At 40.6% G+C, this 19,988-nt stretch overlaps 3 protein-coding genes and 1 non-coding gene across 7 annotated transcripts; 1 reads left to right on the forward strand and 3 right to left on the reverse strand.

The window, feature by feature from the left end:
* Positions 1–2,687: 2,687 nt before the first annotated feature.
* plbd1a (phospholipase B domain containing 1a) lies at positions 2,688–9,821 on the reverse strand. Of its 2 annotated transcripts, none has more exons than XM_062566283.1 (11): positions 9,633–9,821; positions 8,833–9,055; positions 8,519–8,602; positions 7,671–7,812; positions 7,016–7,156; positions 5,162–5,306; positions 4,819–5,019; positions 4,485–4,700; positions 4,204–4,389; positions 3,852–3,958; positions 2,688–3,763 (listed from the first exon to the last, which is right to left on the reverse strand). In XM_062566283.1, exons 1-11 carry the CDS (start codon positions 9,697–9,699, stop codon positions 3,587–3,589), a joined length of 1,689 nt encoding a protein of 562 aa, XP_062422267.1. In that variant the 5' UTR covers positions 9,700–9,821; the 3' UTR covers positions 2,688–3,586. The 2 variants fall into 2 exon arrangements, with proteins under 2 accessions (XP_062422267.1, XP_037333290.1); XM_037477393.2 differs by having other exon boundaries at positions 2,689–3,763; positions 4,485–4,625; positions 9,633–9,819.
* Positions 9,822–9,991: 170 nt separating this feature from the next.
* Positions 9,992–10,064, reverse strand: trnar-ccu (transfer RNA arginine (anticodon CCU)). The gene has a single exon. It is a non-coding gene; the product is annotated as a tRNA-Arg (tRNA).
* Positions 10,065–10,513: 449 nt separating this feature from the next.
* On the reverse strand, positions 10,514–17,574 carry pick1 (protein interacting with prkca 1). Its single transcript, XM_037477037.2, has 13 exons — positions 17,402–17,574; positions 16,815–16,886; positions 16,521–16,632; positions 16,286–16,414; positions 13,977–14,043; positions 13,760–13,849; positions 13,614–13,667; positions 13,385–13,447; positions 13,166–13,299; positions 12,923–13,015; positions 12,782–12,832; positions 12,534–12,678; positions 10,514–12,002 (listed from the first exon to the last, which is right to left on the reverse strand). The coding sequence occupies exons 2-13, from the start codon at positions 16,853–16,855 to the stop codon at positions 11,737–11,739; spliced, it is 1,245 nt and encodes a 414-aa protein (XP_037332934.1). The 5' UTR covers positions 16,856–16,886; positions 17,402–17,574; the 3' UTR covers positions 10,514–11,736.
* Positions 16,394–19,700, forward strand: LOC119220795 (galectin-2-like). Of its 3 annotated transcripts, none has more exons than XM_037477040.2 (5): positions 16,394–16,440; positions 18,494–18,570; positions 18,704–18,783; positions 18,894–19,065; positions 19,241–19,700. In XM_037477040.2, the coding sequence occupies exons 2-5, from the start codon at positions 18,568–18,570 to the stop codon at positions 19,385–19,387; spliced, it is 402 nt and encodes a 133-aa protein (XP_037332937.2). In that variant the 5' UTR covers positions 16,394–16,440; positions 18,494–18,567; the 3' UTR covers positions 19,388–19,700. The 3 variants fall into 3 exon arrangements, with proteins under 3 accessions (XP_037332937.2, XP_037332935.2, XP_037332936.2); XM_037477038.2 differs by lacking the exon at positions 16,394–16,440 and adding an exon at positions 16,901–17,006; XM_037477039.2 differs by lacking the exon at positions 16,394–16,440 and adding an exon at positions 16,901–17,109 and having other exon boundaries at positions 19,241–19,697.
* The last annotated feature ends 288 nt before the right edge of the window (positions 19,701–19,988 follow it).

A 19,988-nucleotide genomic window follows, 5' to 3' on the forward strand; every position in this document is an offset into this window, starting at 1 on the left:
ATTGATTCATTTTTAGAGTCAGAATTGAATACTATCATGGTTTAAACAAACCGTAACGATTTTGATTTTTGTCATCAAAGTTATTGGGCATGAAGTTATTGATGACTACACTCCATGGGCTCCAACTTATATCGCTGTCACCACCTGGCTCTTTGGGCCATGACAAAATGGGAGTTGCACTGTTTTAAAGCGGCTTAACATATTCTTTATTTAACATAGGGCAAATCATCAAAAATTACAGATGGGATGTGAACAGTCTGTCCACCCCGGGTGAGGGATCCCTCCTCTGACGTTCTCCCTAAGGTTTCTTCCCTTTTTTCCCCATGGAAGGGTTTTTTCATTTTTTGGGGAGTTTTTCCTGTGCCGATGTGAGGGTTTTTAGGACAGAGGATGTTGCATGTGTACAGACTGTAAAGCCCTCTGAGGCAAATTTGCAATTTGCGATTTTGGGCTATACAATATAAAATGAATATAATTGAACATCAGTTTTATCAGTAGTGTAGGATGTGCATGAGGGTAGAGTGTTAGATGTGTGTGTTGCAAAAAGAAAACGAAGATTAGGCGGCGGCTGCACTACCATACCATGGGATTCTGCTGGAGAGAGAAGAGCGTGAGTCAATGAATGAACCACGTGTCTCTTTTAATCTCAGGGCACCATACCCAAGTGCCTTCAATCACTAAACCCAGCCCACAAACCTAAATCTCACTGGGAAGCTGCTGCCTCCACAGCAGGGGTCGTCACAATCACTAATTCCGATGAAGTAGTTCCTGATTCCAAAAGGACTGGACACATTTTCCCCGTTGGACTTGGGAACCGTGGTTAGTCAAGTGAAAATGTGTCACCCAGCTTCAACACATGTGACAATATCAATGACCCACATTCTGAAATTCTATGAGACAAATATTTTATTTCCTCCCCCCTTCTTAATTTTAAAGAATGTTCTAGGTCTTGATGACCAAAGACGTTTCCAAGCATGTTCAGATGCCATTCCCAAGTAATTCCCAGTTGGTATCCACCTGTTAGCATCAATGGAGTAACATTACCTACCAAAGCTCCATGGAGAGTTTATCTTGATGATGTGTAAATATGTGTACAATCACAGACCATATTTCCTAACTTTCTTTAAAGTGCCATGGATAATGTTTATTTTATCTTTGGAAGATGTTTACATCAATCAGAAGAAGGTTTTGGTAGACTGTAAAGAATAAAGTATCTGAATCAAAGTTGTCCCTTTATTTTATGGCGCAAGGGAAAACCGTCGTGGCTCCAAACTGATCTACTGACTACATTACATTCACCTCCCCAGCTCAGGAACCAACTAATGACTCTGCAGCATATCTACCCCTCTCTGCAGCTCCTATACACACATATATAAACACACACACATACATAGATACATATATTATATGTATATGTCGGGGGAGAATTTTTGATCTGCACATTTTGGGTCTACAGTGGTTTCTTTTTCACTAAAACGCCCTTAGATCGATATAAAGACACACTTTTCCTTGAAGTCACATGGTTTTATTGTTTATTACAGGTTAGGCCAGTTAGTGTTTATCTTTAATATTTCACATCACTGATTAACCATCAAACTGCCTGCAGAGCTCTCTGATTGTTATCGAATCACATCACTTTTCTTTAAAAGCAGGGGGAGGGGCTTGTAAACACTGTCCATACTTATTCAGAAAGAGTTCAGCCTCCTGATCTCTTTCTGAATAAACAGGACTTACACACTGACATCACATCCACACCTCCTCACACCGTGCAAAGGTAAGACGACACGAACAATAGTTTATGTACACTTCTAATGAGCTCCTGGGTTTTCTAAAATACGTTGAGCCTCATTCACCAACAGTTAAATAGTGTTTGAGTATTGTTTTAATTATTTTTGATGTATTTAAATAGAAAAGATACCACGGCAATACTTGAGTTATAATAAATACATATACATATGCACATGTCTATATGTACATACATATGGAATATATATATATACATATAAATATACAATTTTCACTCTAGAAAAACATTTCTGATTCTGATTTAATTTTTATGTGAACAGTTATTGAACAGAGAAGACATGAAACTGTGCTGAGTTATTTGCTTTTGTAAAGAAGTTTATTAGTGTGTAAACTGTGTATGAAGGATATATGACATTCATAGAAATATTTGCATCTTTTTTTTGGATTGTTGTGGTTTAGTTTAATTTCATGATTTACAATCATTGATTTTTCATGAATATAGATGTGTGTTTTACTTACTATTTACTTATTACTGTCACGGTTTGGGCTCATGTCTTGTTTTATTTTGTAGTTTCATGTTTCTGGTATCCCTGGGGCAACTTCACTTCCTGCCGTGTCCTGTGATTTTCTGATTGTTTCCACCTGTGTCCAATCACCTGCACCTCCCTTGTGTATTTAAGCCCGGTGTGCCTGGTGTCGCTTGTCACGTCATTGTTCGTAGATGCATGTTGTTGGTGCACGGTAGTCGGAATCATTAAAGAAGCACTTGTTTTTGGAAACCCTGCATCTGAGTCCTCCCTCCCTCCCTGCCTGCCCACACGCACCGTTGTAACAATTACTACTTTCCACGTTGGTTTTGTTGTTGTGTCGCTTAAATGGAATCGCTCATACCAGAGTATGTTGATACATAATGATAGAAAAATCCATTTTTGTATTATATTTCTTTTAATAAACAATCTTCATACAGTCATTGGAGTGGACTTTTCTATTATGAGCAAATAAAGAGAACTACATTAACACAGATGGTATTTACAAGTATTACAAATGAAACTCAGGATTGTAATAAATATTTCAACCTGAGATATTTTCCTCCTGCGCAGTATAATTATCTGAATACAAATAACATCAAGAGAGATCACCGCCCTGAGTATGACATTGTACTGATTTAGACATTAATGATTGAAATGATGTTTGTATGTACGAAGAAATTCAAACATTTCAATAAAGATTAGATCTCTTTAATGATTTAGTGCATTCATTCAGTATATTATAAAATAAACAAGTCGCTTTCAGTGATTAAGGCACAAATGGCTGAAGGTATAAAAAAAAAACTGTTCCAAATTAAATAACGCACATGGGGGACATATATTGAGTTTAACTCTAATTGGCAGGTTGACATCCTGCATTTTATCAGGTGGGTGGAGGTACTGTTAGTCAAAACATTTAAAATGTAAAAACACAGATGATGGGACGCAATTTTCAATACATTTCTGTTAAGTGACTATCACAGAATGAGGTTACACAATAGGGATTGAGCCTTCGGTCCAGTGATGAAAGCCCTTGAACTCACAGTCTTAGGAACTGTGTGTCTGTCACAAAATGTCAGATCGGAAGACACAACTGCATTTACCACTTGTTGCCATGGTTGCCGCCATGAGAATAAAAATGGGGATCAAGGGGATTGTAACTTTGAGACTTAAAACAAAAATAATCAGTGTATAGAAAGACGTGAGAAGCACAAAAGAAACATCAGATTGTACCGTTGACTCCCATCATTATCTCCACAGAAGGCATCAGACACACAGAACCTCCCTCTGTCCATCTCACTCACAAACACACCTCATGGCTCAAAGAGAACCGGCTGCATCGGGATGAAGGTAAAGTTGTAGTACTGCGGCAAACCCTGGTGGCTGATGCTGCTGAATTTATCCCATAAGAAAGGCGGGAGTCCGTCTTGGGTCGTTGGCCCGTTCACTGCCTCTGCCCGAAAGTCCCCAGCCATGTGGAAATCTGTCACCTGCAAAGAGAGCAGCAACCAGATCAAAACTCAGCTCAAAGGCATTTGAATCCACAAGCGATGTCTATTAATGTGAGGTCTGGGGTACCTTGGTGTCATAGCAACCTCCCGGAGTAGGGTGCACTGGTTTTAGGTCATTACGGCAGCAGATGGTCTTGCAGGGGTCCCCTTTGGAGTATGGATCCTTCTTGTAGTCTGAAAAACACCAGACAAACAACAATGGGAACATTAAATAGTCCTCTCCTCTGCTGGTAAGACAAAATGTTGGATCAAGATGACTATGATTGACGATGCTTCATGATTACGTGGGGAAGCACGTTCATTCTATTAACATGTTGATGGCTTTGTTTGTATCTTACAAAAAACATAAGAAAAGCAGGTTCAAGTCAATATGGAGAACCAATTGAATGAGAAACTTCCGAGGAGACAGAGCCACACACCATTAAACCTCATAATGTGCTTCAAGGAGTCCAGGTCCTTGACCTCAGCCTGGTCACGACGGAAGATCTTGGCTCTGGGACAGAGATCGTAGGAGAAGTCTTCTCCATACTCCTCCCACATTTCACCATAACCACTCAGCGTGTAGATCTTGTGGTGGAAAGGAACGTTGTAGGACGGCCAATAACCTTCGGTCGACGAAGGCAGAAGGAAAGTCAAACTCTTCAAACGTTCAAATGAAATAACTTCTGTAGAAGAACAGGATGGAATGACCTGTGGTCACCTCTGCGCAGAGCCTGCGTCTGGTCAGAGTACTCCACCAGGCCTGGGATCTGCTCCACCACGGTCAGAGCGCCGTCATCCAGACTATGGCCCAGCTTCACTCGGCTCCTGTCCAACACCATGTACTGGTTGTTGTAGGTGCCTACACAAGTAGAGCCAGAGGCTGAGGAGGTTGGTGACTCCACGTCTTTCCGGCTCCACCTCCAACCAACCGATACTGACTCACCATGATTTAACTTTGTTTTAGTGATTTGTTCAATGATTCATGTTGAATTGGTTTGTCTCTTTTAGAATAGTTGATAGCGGCGCATGGGTCAGAATATATAACTACTAACCAGAGTTGTGCATGGAGAATGTTTTTGCCCACTCTTCTCCGGTCTTTGCCAGACTGTGAGCCAGCCTGACCCTCTGCCATGCTAAGAGGCTGTTGGGAGTGATTGTCCCAAAGAGGGAGGTGTTGAAGACATTGTTGGTGGTCTGGGTCATCATCAGACCACTGCCCAAGAGGTAGAAGTCATCCAGAGACACAAGGAACCCTGAAGAAGAGGATGAAGCAGAGACCATTAAAGGCATACTTCACAAACAAGCCAGTTTTGTGGAAAACTGATTGCAAATCGCTCCGATTCCTCGCTGTCGATGAAGAACTGTCGCCATGGAGATGCTCTGGGGTCGTCATACCAGGGTAGCTGCTGAAGGACAGTTTCCCGGTGGCTGCGTGGGGCTCAGTGATGTGGAAATCCCAGTGTTTGTAGATCCGCATTGTAGCAGCGTAGGTGTACCAGCTGGAGTGGGCAAACAAGAGGTTCTCAAAGCCGGGCATCATCTGGAGGGGGAGAGGGTAAGAAAACCGTCGGGTGTGGAGTTAGGACTCCATTGTCAACGTGGTACCTTGTGTCAGCAGAAAGGACTTGGGGTGTAACAGGGAATCAGCTTTTGACACTGCACCTAAGTGCCTAGACTCAAATTACCATCTGCGTGAATGCGGCAGTGCGTCATCTTTAAGCTTTCTCACCCTAAGGCTGTTTGGTGTGGACCAATCATACAACATTTCAGTAAATTACAGGAATATTTCAATAAATCCATGTAAAATAGTTTGAGTTTTCAATTGAATGCCTGCCATTAAACAAAAATGTCATCTTTGTTTTCAGTTTAAATATTAACTTAAAAAAGCTCCTACAGAACGTAAATGTGGCAGTGCCCAAATATGCAGAAAGAAATAAAGAAACAGGAGATTGTTGACTTTAATTAATCAATTACTATGAGTTCAATGAAGTAATTTGTAAGTAATTGAATTCCTGCTGGTGAAGCTACATAATCTAATGTGTAATGTTCATTTTAAAAATGAAATACATGGCACAAACAGTAAGAACAATAATGTAAGTAAATAGGTACGCTATTGATGGAGAACAAATACGTTGTAATCATAACTTGAATCATTTTAAGCTACAAGTGATGCATAAAATATTTTATGTCACAGGAATCTGCACACTTTCTCTGATACACCGCCGGGTCTCTGGGAGCACTGCGCCCGGTTTTCCTGGTATGTTGGCGGTCGCAGAGGAAAGATCCCTTTTATATATGGAGGACTAAAAGTGCCACAATTAAGTAAATAAATACACAATTAAATAATTACTTAAATGTGTCATTAATTAATTAAAATACAGATTCATTTTATAAAAAATACATATTTCACTATTTACATTTACATTTCATGATCCTGCGTTGCAGTGCTTCATGAATTACTTAAAACTGTCAAACTGACCCATCAAAGTCAGTGGGCGGGGCTAACGCGAATCCAGTCTGATCCATTGCTTTGGTAGAGTACCTGGCCACGGCAGTATTTTGTTCCTGGCCCAAACTCTTTGTGGCATATAGATGGCCACCATAAGCTCATCAGGTCAGTGATATTAGCAGATAAACATCTTTCTAGATGTTTCATTACAATTCATGTGTTTGCAACAGGTGGAGATTTGTTGTCCACGGTGGGGTGGATGGATTCAGTCGTTTAGTAGCTCTGCATCAATCCAGTATCCGGAATTGATTTGTCTTGACTTGATACACAGGGTAACCAATCAGGCGTTAGGTTCCGCCTACCAACTTTTGATGGGTCAGTTTGACAGTTTTAAGTAATTCATGAAGCACTGCAACGCAGGATCATGAAATGTAAATGTAAATAGTGAAATAAGTAGGATATGTATTTTACATAACATGAATCTGTATTTGAATTAATTAATGACACATGTATTAACACATTTATGTATTTAATTCTATTTTTAATTAATTAATGACACATTTAAGCAATTATTTAATGATGTGTTTATTTATTTAATTGTGGCACTTTTAGTCCTCCATATTTATAGTCTAAATTCTTCACTAATACAAAGACAGAAGGTGGCACGGTGGTGTGGTGGTCTTTTGTGTTGTTTTTAAGTTTAGTACAATTAAGGAAAGCTGATAGTTTACTAATGCAAGATGCATATTGTGCACAGGAGCTGAAAGGGGCTAAATGACTGTACATGTTTGACCTCTGACCTTGATGAGAGCAGAACAGTGTCCCATCCCTGGAAGTTTGAAGTTTCTGAGTGGAGGGTTGGAGGTGGGGACCAAGGATGGGATGAGATCCAGCAGGTCTCCCACTGCGTTCAGGAACTGGACGGCAAACAGCGACAGCGGCTATGTGAAGGAGGCCAGGTGGACAGTTTGTCAGAAAAGGAAAGTGAGTAGTAGCGTTGCTTTTATAGTGAGACAGCTAACAATTGAAGAATGACTCCTAAAAATACTGAAATCATGAGCCATTAAGAGCTATTTCTTACAATTGTGATCCATTAACTTTATGGCCCAACAACAACCCATCACTTGGCAGAACAGTATTTAAAGCAATTATATGGATACTACAGTGGAATTTATAATCTCCATAAGATTATTCCCTTTAGATATATTTATTTTTAATTTGGACACTGCTATGTTTTATTTTGACATATGCACACACTAAGATCTGAATATGAACAGTTGCAGTGGATTGTTCTGTATCGTCCTCATTGATTTATACGTTTTGCGTATGTATTTTTAAATGGTTTTTCTTAGATATGTTTTCTCTACTGATGTAAATAAATATATCCCAAAGGGTTTCAATGCTGGAGTTAAATTGCAATGGTCAGCTAATGGTAGCGTTATGGGTCCTTCTCACCGGTTTTCCCTGTTTCTTCGCCCAGTGTGCGACTCCTGCTTGCAGTCCATCCATCTGAGCCACGATGAAGCCTGCATGCTTCCACAGAGGGTCGGAGCTCTTGTTCAGTTTGACTTGCTCTCTGGTCCATGCATCTTGTTTCCTACGTGCCCAAAAGGGACATTATAGATATTTACTGTAAAACCCATTGTAGGAGCTATAATTTAGTTATATATTCTTTAAATATATTTTTCTTGATTGTTTGGGTAGCGGGATCACTAATTGGGTAATGCAGCGGGCACCTGGAGGTTACTTAAAGGCATAGCCAGGTGGGACCAGCATGCACCGGGGTGACAAATAGGTTTTTACCAGTTACAGTTACAGGTACAGCAGTGAAACAGGTGAAACAGTGAAGCAGTTAACAGTTAGACAGTGCATAGGAAAGCAGTTCACTTTATGTTATGTTTTTTGGTTAAAAATAAACAAACAAGCAACAAGAAAACACCGCCTGGACAACACTCTTTTTTCTGAGTTAAAGACGTCAAACTAGGTGCATCAGTGGCCTTAGATCAAGGATACGTAGGACAAATGGCCACTACACCCATAAAAGCAAAGAACCAAACACTGAGGTCTTGGACTGAGGAAAAATGTTGTACTATCAAAACAATCCAAAGCTTTTCTCTGCTCTATTTTTCCTGCTCAATTGTACAATGTTTTAAATTTCAGGAATGGACTACCTGCCATTATGGAAACATTACAGAGGGTAAATATCTGGCCCAAGTCTGAGCAAAACTGAACAACTCTGAAAAAGAGGATATGAGAGATTGTGTCGTGCATGTGACTTTAGCAGGAAAACGGAATAGACTCACGCCATGAAACTCTGAACTGGGCTGAGGATCTTTGGGTCGTGGATCAGCTGTGGATACATGTTGGCATAGTGGTCCATCATCTGCCTGGGGAGAAAAGGATTGAATCAATACAAAAATACTTCAGAATGACAAATACGAAGCATTTTACAATGTCAAAACAACATGTCTCTCTCTGAACACACCCTACTGATTAACATACTAACCAACCAATCACCAGAATGATATCTGTTGTGTTTATTAGATGATAAACTTCTTGTAAAATGATGAAGACAGGAGAGGAAAAGTAAGCATGACAGCACATTCATCACACTTACTGGGCAGTGAGAAAGCCTTCAAGGTATCCAGCCAAGAAGAAGGTCACCTCATCGGTTTCAGGGGTCTCCCCGTACCCAGCACGGATCTCTAGGACACTCCAGCCTGTACTTGACAGGGTGTCGTTCAGATAACCGTATGCATCTCCTTCCTTCTCCAGAACCCCTTCCTTCAGCAGGACGACCTTGTGTTGGGGGTCCCAGTACACGGTGGCTGCTGTCATCTCTGGTAATACATCATACAGCATTGCAGAAAGAGGTCATGAACAAAACAAAATATCTATACAAGGTCACAACTGTCAAATAGACAGCTGGAGGTAAAGAACCATATTGATTAGGGGATATTGACTAGAATATAGTCCTATGTGCAGTAGATCTCCTGATGTCTAATGTCTTTACTAATGACATGGCAGCATTGTTTTCTCGGCTTGAGAAACATCTACTAAGGAACATGTCTGCATGTTCACTAAAAATATCCCAGTCTGTATGTCTGAATTCCGTGTTTCTCCTCTTCTGCCGTCCAAATGCTGACCTATTTCCATCTTTTGAAACAGATTTAAGTATAGAAAGGTGAAGGTCAAAGCTAAACATGTCCTGAGTGTGGGGATTTCCCCTTAATCTTAAACAGCTAAAGAAAACAGGCTACTCAGCTCAAGCGGTTATTTCAGTCACTGCTTAAATCACAGTAGTTAACATAGTCCGTCACATTTATACACAATATCTACAGCGAACTTGTTATATGTTAAATCCTGAATCGATCATGACACAACGACCCGTGATTTCGTATCCACTCGCGTACTTACTGTCAGCAGAAGAGGTCGTTGCCACAGAACATAACAGGAGGACGCACAGCCTCTTTAATAAAAACATTGCTCCGTAAATTCCGTTAAAAGCAGGAAAACAGCAGAAAAGAGACGCGGATCGCTCAAATGTGGCTCAGTCCGATTTGTGGAGGAAGGAAAGTCCAAGTAAACCTGAGAGTAAACTGAGCGCAGCGTTTCCTCATTGGCTGCTGAGCTGAAGGAAGGGGAGTAACACCATGTCCTCTGGGAGGGATTTGTTACTGCAATTGAAAATTAAGACTTTGCACTACAAGTCAGAAGCAATAAAACAACTTTTCGATTCATTTTCTACCAATTTCACAAAAGAAATAAAAAGCATTCACCCCAGATGGGACTCGAACCCACAATCCCTGGCTTAGGAGGCCAGTGCCTTATCCATTAGGCCACTGGGGCTGTGTGGCCGAAAGATAACCCAAAGTAACAATTTATAATACTCTGCAGGTGGTTTTCAATGCGTGATACAAGCTTTTTCTCATTCAATACGTTCCAATTGTAGGAGCCATTCATGTTCATTGGTGATATATCTTATTTTGTTTGGATAGATTAATATTAGTATTTTGGCCACCAGGTGGCAGTGATTAGATGCACATGGGTGTATAAAAGGGGCATAGGTGACAGGAAGTGGGAGGCACAGGTAGGGGGAGCACACACAGTTCTCACCAGACCACAGAGCAAAATCAACCGGTATGTTCATCTGTTTCTACTCAACTGCTATAAATCAAAAATCTCAACTGCAATAACCGCTGGAAAATCTTTGTGTCTGCGTAGTAACTTCCTACCTGTGCATGATGGCAAAGAGATTGCCATTACACCAATTATTCAGGAAAAGACAACAAACAAAAGATGTTTTTTGTTTATTTTCAACACCGTGTGGTTGAGTGACTGCAGGATAGTGTTATCTGATGCGATGCTCCCAATAGTAAATCATATCATCTTATCCTCCTGAAGGCAACACGAGACAGAAGAGTCTTTTATATTGACTATAAATAGAATCACATTCTCTAAACATGTTTTAAATATTTTTTATATAAATTATAATTAGATAAATTAAATGGAAAATGAAAATGACAGTTGTTACACCTTTTCCCTTTGTACAGTTATTTACATGCCATGTTTGTGTTGTTTCATTAACTATGATGCTCTGTGAGGGTTTGTGTCCAATACCTCTCTCTTTAAAAGCAGAAACACTACCAAGGTCATTGGCAGAATGAAAAGAAGACATGCTGTCATTCAGCTCTGTTACAAGAAAACGCTCATTTGACATTGAAACATGCAGTTTTGCAATAGGTGAAAGTTTGAATAACAAAATAAAATACTTTGGTTGTCAAGCGTTTCAGAGTTAGACACTGTGGCAAGTTGCAGGCTCTGCCTGTGAAGCATATGATAGGGAGTTAAAGGAGTGTAACAGCTTCATATTACAAACTTCCTTTAGATGTTATCTTAAACATTACCTTCAGATGATATCAAGTAGTGTCAATTACCATTTGTTTAAACCGAGGAGAAAGTTTTATGTTTAACCACAATATAACATTTAAGCTAGCTAAATAAATCAATGTTCAAAATATTTTTGTAGGAAAGAAAATAAAAAAACAAAGTAAATATCAAGATATAACTTCAACAATATGCACATTGACACGCAGCCTATTAGGCTTCACTGAGAGCGAAGAAGGCACACTTCATAATCTCAAAATGTCATGATTTCATAAACCTATTCTGCCGCATTAAACCCTCTCCAGAGCGTTCAGATTCAACCACAAATGACATCTGTTAGTAGTGTCTCTCAGTCATTAAGCAAGGCCCTCGTTTGTGGAGGAGACATTAAAGAGAAAGTTTTACAGTCAAAAGAAGGACAATAAATGCAAAGCAGAGCTGTTAATTTGAGAGAATCCCGAGAAGGATTGATGACCAAAACAAGAACATACAGCATCATTGCAGCCATTCTTCAGTAGTATTCACCATTTTAACTGCTCTACTCCAACGCAAAGACCGCTGCTTAGTGGGTGCATTGACATTAAATGCAAGTGAAGAACAGTTGTCACACACACACACACACACGCACACATTGTCATTCATCATCGATGAGTTTCTCAGCGCCATTCTCTGCTTGTCTCTCTGTACTGCTCCCTCCTTCCTCTCCTCCCTCTTCCTCCTCCTCCTCGTCCTCCTCATCTCCGGCGTAGGACATGGACTGGCTGCCGTAGTTGATGGTGGTGCGAGAGAGGTCCACTTCAATGGGGAAGACATCCGCCTCCTTCAGGACGGCGTAGCACTCGTCATAGTAATGGGACATGCCTGAGACGAAGCGCTGCAGCTGGAACACAATGTCCTGGACTGTAGGGGACAGAGAGGACAGTCTGTTAGTGAACTCAGAGCAAGTGTTGACACAAATTAAAAACAAAGAATAGGAAGAGAATCAGCTAAAATAGTTAGAAAAAGGTGGGAGAAAAGGGTTATATTTTTACTGTGTAGTTTTGTGTTTGAGGGACATGAGATGAAATTACTAAATGTCCGTACATAAGCTATAACGGCTGCTATGGCCGCCCTTGAGCAGAATTCATCTTCACATTATCTTTTTCAGTTTTTCGTAACAATATCTTTACATTTCTTCGTCGATTTTTGCAGACAAAACAAAAAAACAATAGACATCCAAGTGTCTGAATTCCTCTCGAAAAACACAGATTTAAGTGAACAACTGACACTGTTAAAATGTGCTTGACATGGGGCGTGAGGGACAGACATGGTCTCATTCCGGGTGAATGGAGAAACCGATCATACAGACGTAACGGTGCAGCACTGTTCCCCTCTGCTATCAGGTAAATCAAAAATAACAGCTGAAAAAAAGCCCAACAAATATCAACGGACCGTGTTTCTGGTCCAGCAGCTCAATCTTCTCCAAAACGTCCTTCCTCATCTTGGCAAAGCGCGCGCGGGCCTCCTGCCGACAGCGCAGCACCAAGCGGTATTCATAGTTGCCGGTGCTGACTCGGTACAGAGGCTCTCCCATGGCCTGAGGGAAGATAATACGGCTTCAGATAATACGAGTGAAGGAATCCTCCGAGAGATGAAAGCAACCACTAAAATTCATCTACATAATGAAAAGGAGAACTCACAATACTGCTGTATTCTTCATCATCCATTTCCTTCACCTTCAGGCAATACGACTGAAAGACACAACGAATTCTTACAGTCTGTCTGTAGAAGGACATTGAACTGAACCACTACTGAGGACACCGTGAGTGCCGCTGCCTTACCAGATATTCAAACTTCACATCCAGGTACTTGCGGATGGTGAGCTTCGTGTCGGGTATGGCCTTGTGCAGGTACGTGTTCAGGTCATGGAGCATCTGAAAGACAGGGTGTGTGGAGGGGTCATGAGATCCACACGAGAGATGCACACAGCCGTGATGCATAACCTCTCGTTCCAAACCGTTAATAAGAAAATGAGTAGAATCAGTTTGATGGGAGAGGACAATGAGACTTGGATCAGTACTCACAGGTTTGATGGTCTTCAGCAGCTGAATACCGTACTTCTCGATGCTGCGGTGGGCATCGGCAAACTTCACGAAAGCCTCGCTGGCTGCAGCCTGCGGCTCGCGCACCCCGATGACTGAGAAGACATCGCCAAACCCTGGAGGGGCAGATTTTCGAGTCAGATGCGCCGCACTCGAAAGCTCAGACAGAATGAGATTGCAATTTTGAACCGAGCGACTCACCTCTGTGAGTTTGAGAAAGCTCAAAGAAAGCTCTGAGCAGTCTCTTTGTGTGCTCCATCAGGCCTACGAGAAAACACAGCAATGAGACGTAGGTTTGAATCTCTGCAGGAACACATTTCATCACATGTGCATCACATCAAAACATCAGTGTCGGTTTCTTTACTTTTCACACTGTGCTAAAATACTTTAGTCCATTGATTGGCAGCTTTGGAGTTGTTTTATTATTTACCTTTATAGAGCTCTGCTGTTTTCTCCAGCTCCTCCAGTCTTTTGACCAGTCCATCTATTAAAGTAAATCCACGTGAGTTGATCCATCCACTCAAATGTAGGAATGCATAAAGAGTGTGGTCAGAATACCAATAACAATAATCCCACCGTTGCAAAGAATAGCTCTGCTGAGTCCGAGAGCATCTGCTGTGCCTGAGCTCATATTCTCTACCAGGCGATGTTTGACTTTTTTTAACACTGAAACACAAAGTAGGTGTGTTTACTGGGAAAAAGTTATTGTGTTAAAGAGGTAGGAAGCAACTCAGAGCATAACAACACACAATCCACCTGCAGGTAAATAAACCACGACTAATAGAGGCGATACCTATATCCAGTGACTTCCCCTGTTTGGGGTCTGCCTGCAGTTTGTTGTAGTGGATCACGGCTTCTCCCTGTGAAAACACCATCCACAGATATACAGGTCAAACTCGAAAAATTTGAATATCGTGCAAAAGCTCATTACTTCATTACTCATTCAACTTAAAAGGTGAAACTAATATATTATATAGCCAAGTGAGATATTTCAAGCCTTTATTTGATAACATTTTGATGATTATGGCTATAATATATATATATATATATATATATATATATATACAGTATATATATATATATATACACTCACCGGCCACTTTATTAGGTCAATTTAAGTCACTCAAATTGCTCGTTAATACTTAATTTCTAAGCAGCCAATCACATGGCGGCAACTCAGTGCATTTAGGCATGTAGACATTGTCAAGACAATCTCCTGCAGTTCAAACCGAGCATCAGTATGGGGAAGAAAGGTGATTTGAGTGACTTTGAACGTGGCATGATTGTTGGTGCCAGAAGGGCTGGTCTGAGTATTTCAGAAACTGCTAATCTACTGGGATTTTCACGCACAACCATCTCTAGGGTTTACAGAGAATGGTCCGAAAAAGAAAAAACATCCAGTGAGCGGCAGTTCTGTGGGCGGAAATGCCTTGTTGATGCCAGAGGTCAGAGGAGAATGGCCAGACTGGTTCGAGCTGATAGAAGGGCAACAGTGACTCAAATAACCACCCGTTACAACCAAGGTGGGCATAAGAGCATCTCTGAACGCACAGTACGTCGAACTTTGAGGCAGATGGGCTACAGCAGCAGAAGACCACACCGGGTGCCACTCCTTTCAGCTAAGAACAGGAAACTGAGGCTACAATTTGCACAAGCTCATCGAAATTGGACAATAGAAGATTGGAAAAACGTTGCCTGGTCTGATGAGTCTCGATTTCTGCTGCGACATTCGGATGGTAGGGTCAGAATTTGGCGTCTACAACATGAAAGCATGGATCCATCCTGCCTTGTATCAACGGTTCAGGCTGGTGGTGGTGGTGTCATGGTGTGGGGAATATTTTCTTGGCACTCTTTGGGCCCCTTGGTACCAATTGAGCATCGTTGCAACGCCACAGCCTACCTGAGTATTGTTGCTGACCATGTCCATCCCTTTATGACCACAATGTACCCAACTTCTGATGGCTACTTTCAGCAGGATAAAGCGCCATGTCATAAAGCTGGAATCATCTCAGACTGGTTTCTTGAACATGACAATGAGTTCGCTGTACTCAAATGGCCTCCACAATCACCAGATCTCAATCCAATAGAGCATCTTTGGGATGTGGTGGAACGGGAGATTCGCATCATGGATGTGCAGCCGACAAATCTGCGGCAACTGTGTGATGCCATCATGTCAATATGGACCAAACTCCCTGAGGAATGCTTCCAGCACCTTGTTGAATCTATGCCACGAAGAATTGAGGCAGTTCTGAAGGCAAAAGGGGGTCCAACCCGTTACTAGCATGGGGTACCTAATAAAGTGGCCGGTGAGTGTATATATATATATATATATATATATATATATATATACTAATATATTAGTTTCACCTTTTAAGTTACCTTTTAATTACTGAAAGTAATGAGCTTTTGCATGATATTCTAATTTTTCGAGTTTCACCTGTACAGCAAAAATGTTGTATTTAAAAGCAGACCATTTCTAGGTGACAAAGTATATATGCCATTCATTGAATTTGAGATAAATCTAAAATGAAACCATTCAAATACATTGATGTAATCTAATACACTGTGTGATGCTCCTGTGCAAACTATTCAGGCTCCACGGCGCTGACGATAAAACTCACATGCACAATAATGTGTCCTGAATAGGAAATCTTTAAATCCCAAGAAGAACCCCCTTCTTTTATGCATCAGGCAATCGAGCCAAGTCATGGAATTTTTGTGGGGGGAGAACAATGGATGCCAAAAAAAACACAGCAACCCGGCTTGGTGACGTTTGACTAAACGCTTGCGGTTCCAGACTCTGCGGCACAACTTGCCAAGCCAGCAAAGTCCCTCCTGGCAGTCTGATGGTAGCTTCACATCCACAATCAGTAAACCTTTGGACAATTTGCTGATAAATCTTCAGGCAGTGTTGGACGCATAAATGTAAGTACTGTTTATTTCTTCTAGACCAATCTATCCATCTCCATTTGTGCTTATATTTTACTTTTGAACTCAATAAAAGTAGTCACTAGTGGTGGCGCGTTATTATTATGAATCTGTATTGTATATCCAAAACATTGAGGAGCCATCTGATCATTTCCTGGTGGGAGATGTGTGTACCTGTACAGCTTGAATCATCTTTGCCACCTCCACTTTGGTCTTTCCCTTCACTGGTTTCCCATTCACGCCTGTGATTTCATCCCCTGCTGCCAGTGTCCCGTCCAGAGCTGCTGGGGTGTTATCAAAGACCTGCAACAAGAAACCACCTGAAAAAGGTGCAAACAACACAGAACCACTGTATGTTCTTACATGTAATACTTTACAGAAATGTTCAAATCAATTGATGTGTACATACCTGGACAATGTAAAGACACGGGCAGTACTGAGCCCCTCCACCGATGCTGATCCCAATCAGGTTATTAGCATCTTTCTTCAAACACACGGTACCTGGTACTGTTGGTATCCCCCTGTACCAGAGAACATGTGGTGCATTTAGTTGATCCATGTTTTGCGTTCAAACAAGTACAAGTTGATAGTACAAAACCCTACATTTTCATGTATTTCAGTAATGAGAGGAAAAGGGTTTATCTCAGACTCCAAATGTTTTGATAAGTAAGAAACCGAAAGGAGAAACATAATTGTGACTCACAGTTTGTCCTCCTCTAATTCATAATCCATGTCTGTGAACATTGCTGCACAGCGTCAACCCGTCGCTGTGAACCTGTGAGCGATCACAACAACAACCTTTAAGTTAAATACGGTGTGACTCTACAGTTACGTTTGATGAGACCAGTGCAGAAACAACAAGACTGTTTAATGTTAATTCGCTCCCTCAGAACAGGTGATTTAAAGTGACCTCATTTCGGTGGGAAATCCAACTCTGGTATCAGATATGATCCTATACTAAAGGCAGATGGTCCCGGTCTGGTTGATGGAGCGGAGCCGTAAGTGGAAACGCGTCCATGTCGCTGCTGCAGCGGTGAACAAACAGCTGTTTTGGTTTCAATGCACGCGAACTAAAGTTAATCCATGACGGCCATTTAAATGAGTCTGAATACGCGTAATGAAAGTTGAACTACGTGCCACAGTCAATACGGTACAAGTTAACGACCGATACGTGTATTTTTACGAAACCTAAAATAAAAATGCTTGCTAACATTAGCTGCTAACGTTGTGTAACGGTGGGCTATTTGGAAATGGAAGAGGAAACATAACGTTACGCCATTAACGCGTTACCTGTATTTGACTCTGAACTAGTTTGGCATCAAAATGTCCCTTGTTATGCAAACACAGCACAAAGTGTTTTTTTTTAAATCGCTCCCTTTAGTCGCAAATATCTATTTCTGGATCCAGTTGTAGTTCCTCTATTTACTTTCTTTTGTCACTTCCGGAAGAATTGCGGAAGTTGTTGTAGAGAAAGACCGAATTTTTCAGAATAGCAGAGACATCAATAAATGTTGGTGTAAATATTAGGTAGTACTTTCAAACTCCAGTGCCAAACAAAATATCCGAAATGAAATAACAGAAGGTTCACAAAAAGTAATCACGTGTATCATAAAATACACGTTTCGTGCCGTTCCGACAAAAACAAGGAAAACCAGTTATTGTTGAGTTGCTACACAAGTTAGCACTGCTACTGCTAGCATGCATTTTAGTCGTATTTATACATACTGCCCTCCAGTGGACTATATCTTGAACTACAAATCATTAGTTAATTGTCGTAATTTTATTGAAATGTTGCCCTGTGACAATCGTGATCAACACAAGGCTGCCCTCTAGTGGCGGTATCCTGGAACTGCAACTCAGTTCATTAATAAAGAGCGTTAATGCAGACATGAGTACTTTCGGCGGAATATTTGAAAATAAAATACACCATTCGTTATAAATGAGAGCCTTTAATATTTTTTTATTGTGGAAAAGAACGTTAGAATTAATAAAATATAGCTATTTTTTAATAATGTTTTATTATTTATTATTAATGATAGAGAGCAAGCATGACACAGTTCATTAACTCATTGGATCAAGTTAACAGGTACAATATGGTATTGTATTGTTTTTGCTCAAAGTAATCCGTAATATATTGCTGACCTTCCTCAACATACACAATGGCTTCCGATCAACACATATTTAAATAGATCTTGGCATGAGTACTTTATCTATTTGACTAAATAAAGCAGGCAATCTGCATATAAAGGGCTTATTGGTTTCCGTGATGATCAACAGGCCAATGTGTATCAGTAAAACAACCTTTGACTGAATCCATGGTATTTGACACTATAAATTGGGGGAAAATTTCGCAGTCAGCCTCCTTTCTTTTTGTCTTCTAAGGAAGACGACTGCTTGTGTGCCGAGAACATCCTCTTACCTCCATTTGTCCACCGACGACAGCCCCCAAAATCAGCATGGTAACTTTGACTACTGCTTCTATTTTATTTTTGCTTCTGTAAAGTTTAGAATAAAAATACCATTCTAACGCCTGACTTTTGTTTTTCTAATTCAAATGTTTTTAAACCCAAACTGCACTAATGTGTTTTTCAGCAACTTGAGTTGAAGAATGTGAATATAAGAGCTGGAGATCAGCTGAAAGTGAAGGGTGTAATTCTGCATGATGCTGAGAGGTGGGACAACCAAACTGATAACATTTGTTTGGTATTATATTTGTGATAAATGGTGATCTTTATGCTGTGCTGACACTTTAATATCATCGCATAATCTGTGATCCACTCAGATTCGAGATTGATCTCGGCTGTGGTGCAGAGGACCTGGCCCTGCACTTCAACCCTCGTTTCCATGACAACACAGACGGAGCCGTCCTTGTTTGCAACTCAAAGGCCGATGGTTGTTGGGGCAGTGAGAAACGTGAAATACACAACTCCCTACACAGGGGCAAAGACGTTAGGGTGAGACAATCTAAGTGACAAAGTGTGTATTGTGTAACAAAAGAAAAAAAGCTGTGAAAGGTTTAGCAAGGATTGCTTTTGTTTCCGTTCACCCTAATTACAAGAAATTTCCTGGTTGGAAATGTTTGAGATACAATTCTGCTGAAAATGAAAGATTTGATCTTTTCTGTTTTAGATGGTGTTGAAGCTGACTGGAGACATGTTTGAAGTGGACCTTCCTGATGGACATGAAGTACAGTTTCCCAACCGTGGCGGCATGGACATCATCAGCTACATCAAAATTGCTGGGGACTTCAAACTGACTTCTTTAAAGATCTGCTAAGAGACACAATTGTTACTCATAATGACATGTTTATCGCTTGTATGAACAAGTTGTATGAAATATGAATCACTATCACAAGTAGATTTTCAGTGAATCGAAAAAGTTCCTTTTAAGTGTCCTGTTGTGCACAACAATATTAAATGTTAAAATTCAAATTCAAAAACCAATCTTCATGGTCTTTAAATGGATTGAGACTTGCTCCACTTTACATCCAGTATCAGTGTGGTCGAGTGAGAGTAGCAATCCAACAGAGACAACAAATGTACTGTAACCAGTAACCAGTAACAGCCCGCTGAGATGACTTGTGTCATAACCAGTGTGCACACACACACACAAACACGCAGTTTTCTTAGGAGGTTGAATTTAAGAACCGCTGAAAGAAAAAATAGTAAGTTAGTCAGATGTTAAGAATTACGCTTTTAGTTTTTTAAAATTAAAAAAATTGATCTACTCACCATTTTAAAAGTAAAGGTGTGTGTGTTCGTGTAAAAATAAAAAAGTGAGACTGAAGTAGACGTAACACATGTTTACCATATAATATTTCTTTGATCGCATTTGCCAACGCATAAACAGGAAGTAGAAGAACTGCAAATTTAACCAA

Source organism: Pungitius pungitius, chromosome 12, assembly GCF_949316345.1.
Source record: "Pungitius pungitius chromosome 12, fPunPun2.1, whole genome shotgun sequence".
In the NCBI taxonomy this organism is placed as follows: Eukaryota; Metazoa; Chordata; class Actinopteri; order Perciformes; family Gasterosteidae; genus Pungitius; species Pungitius pungitius.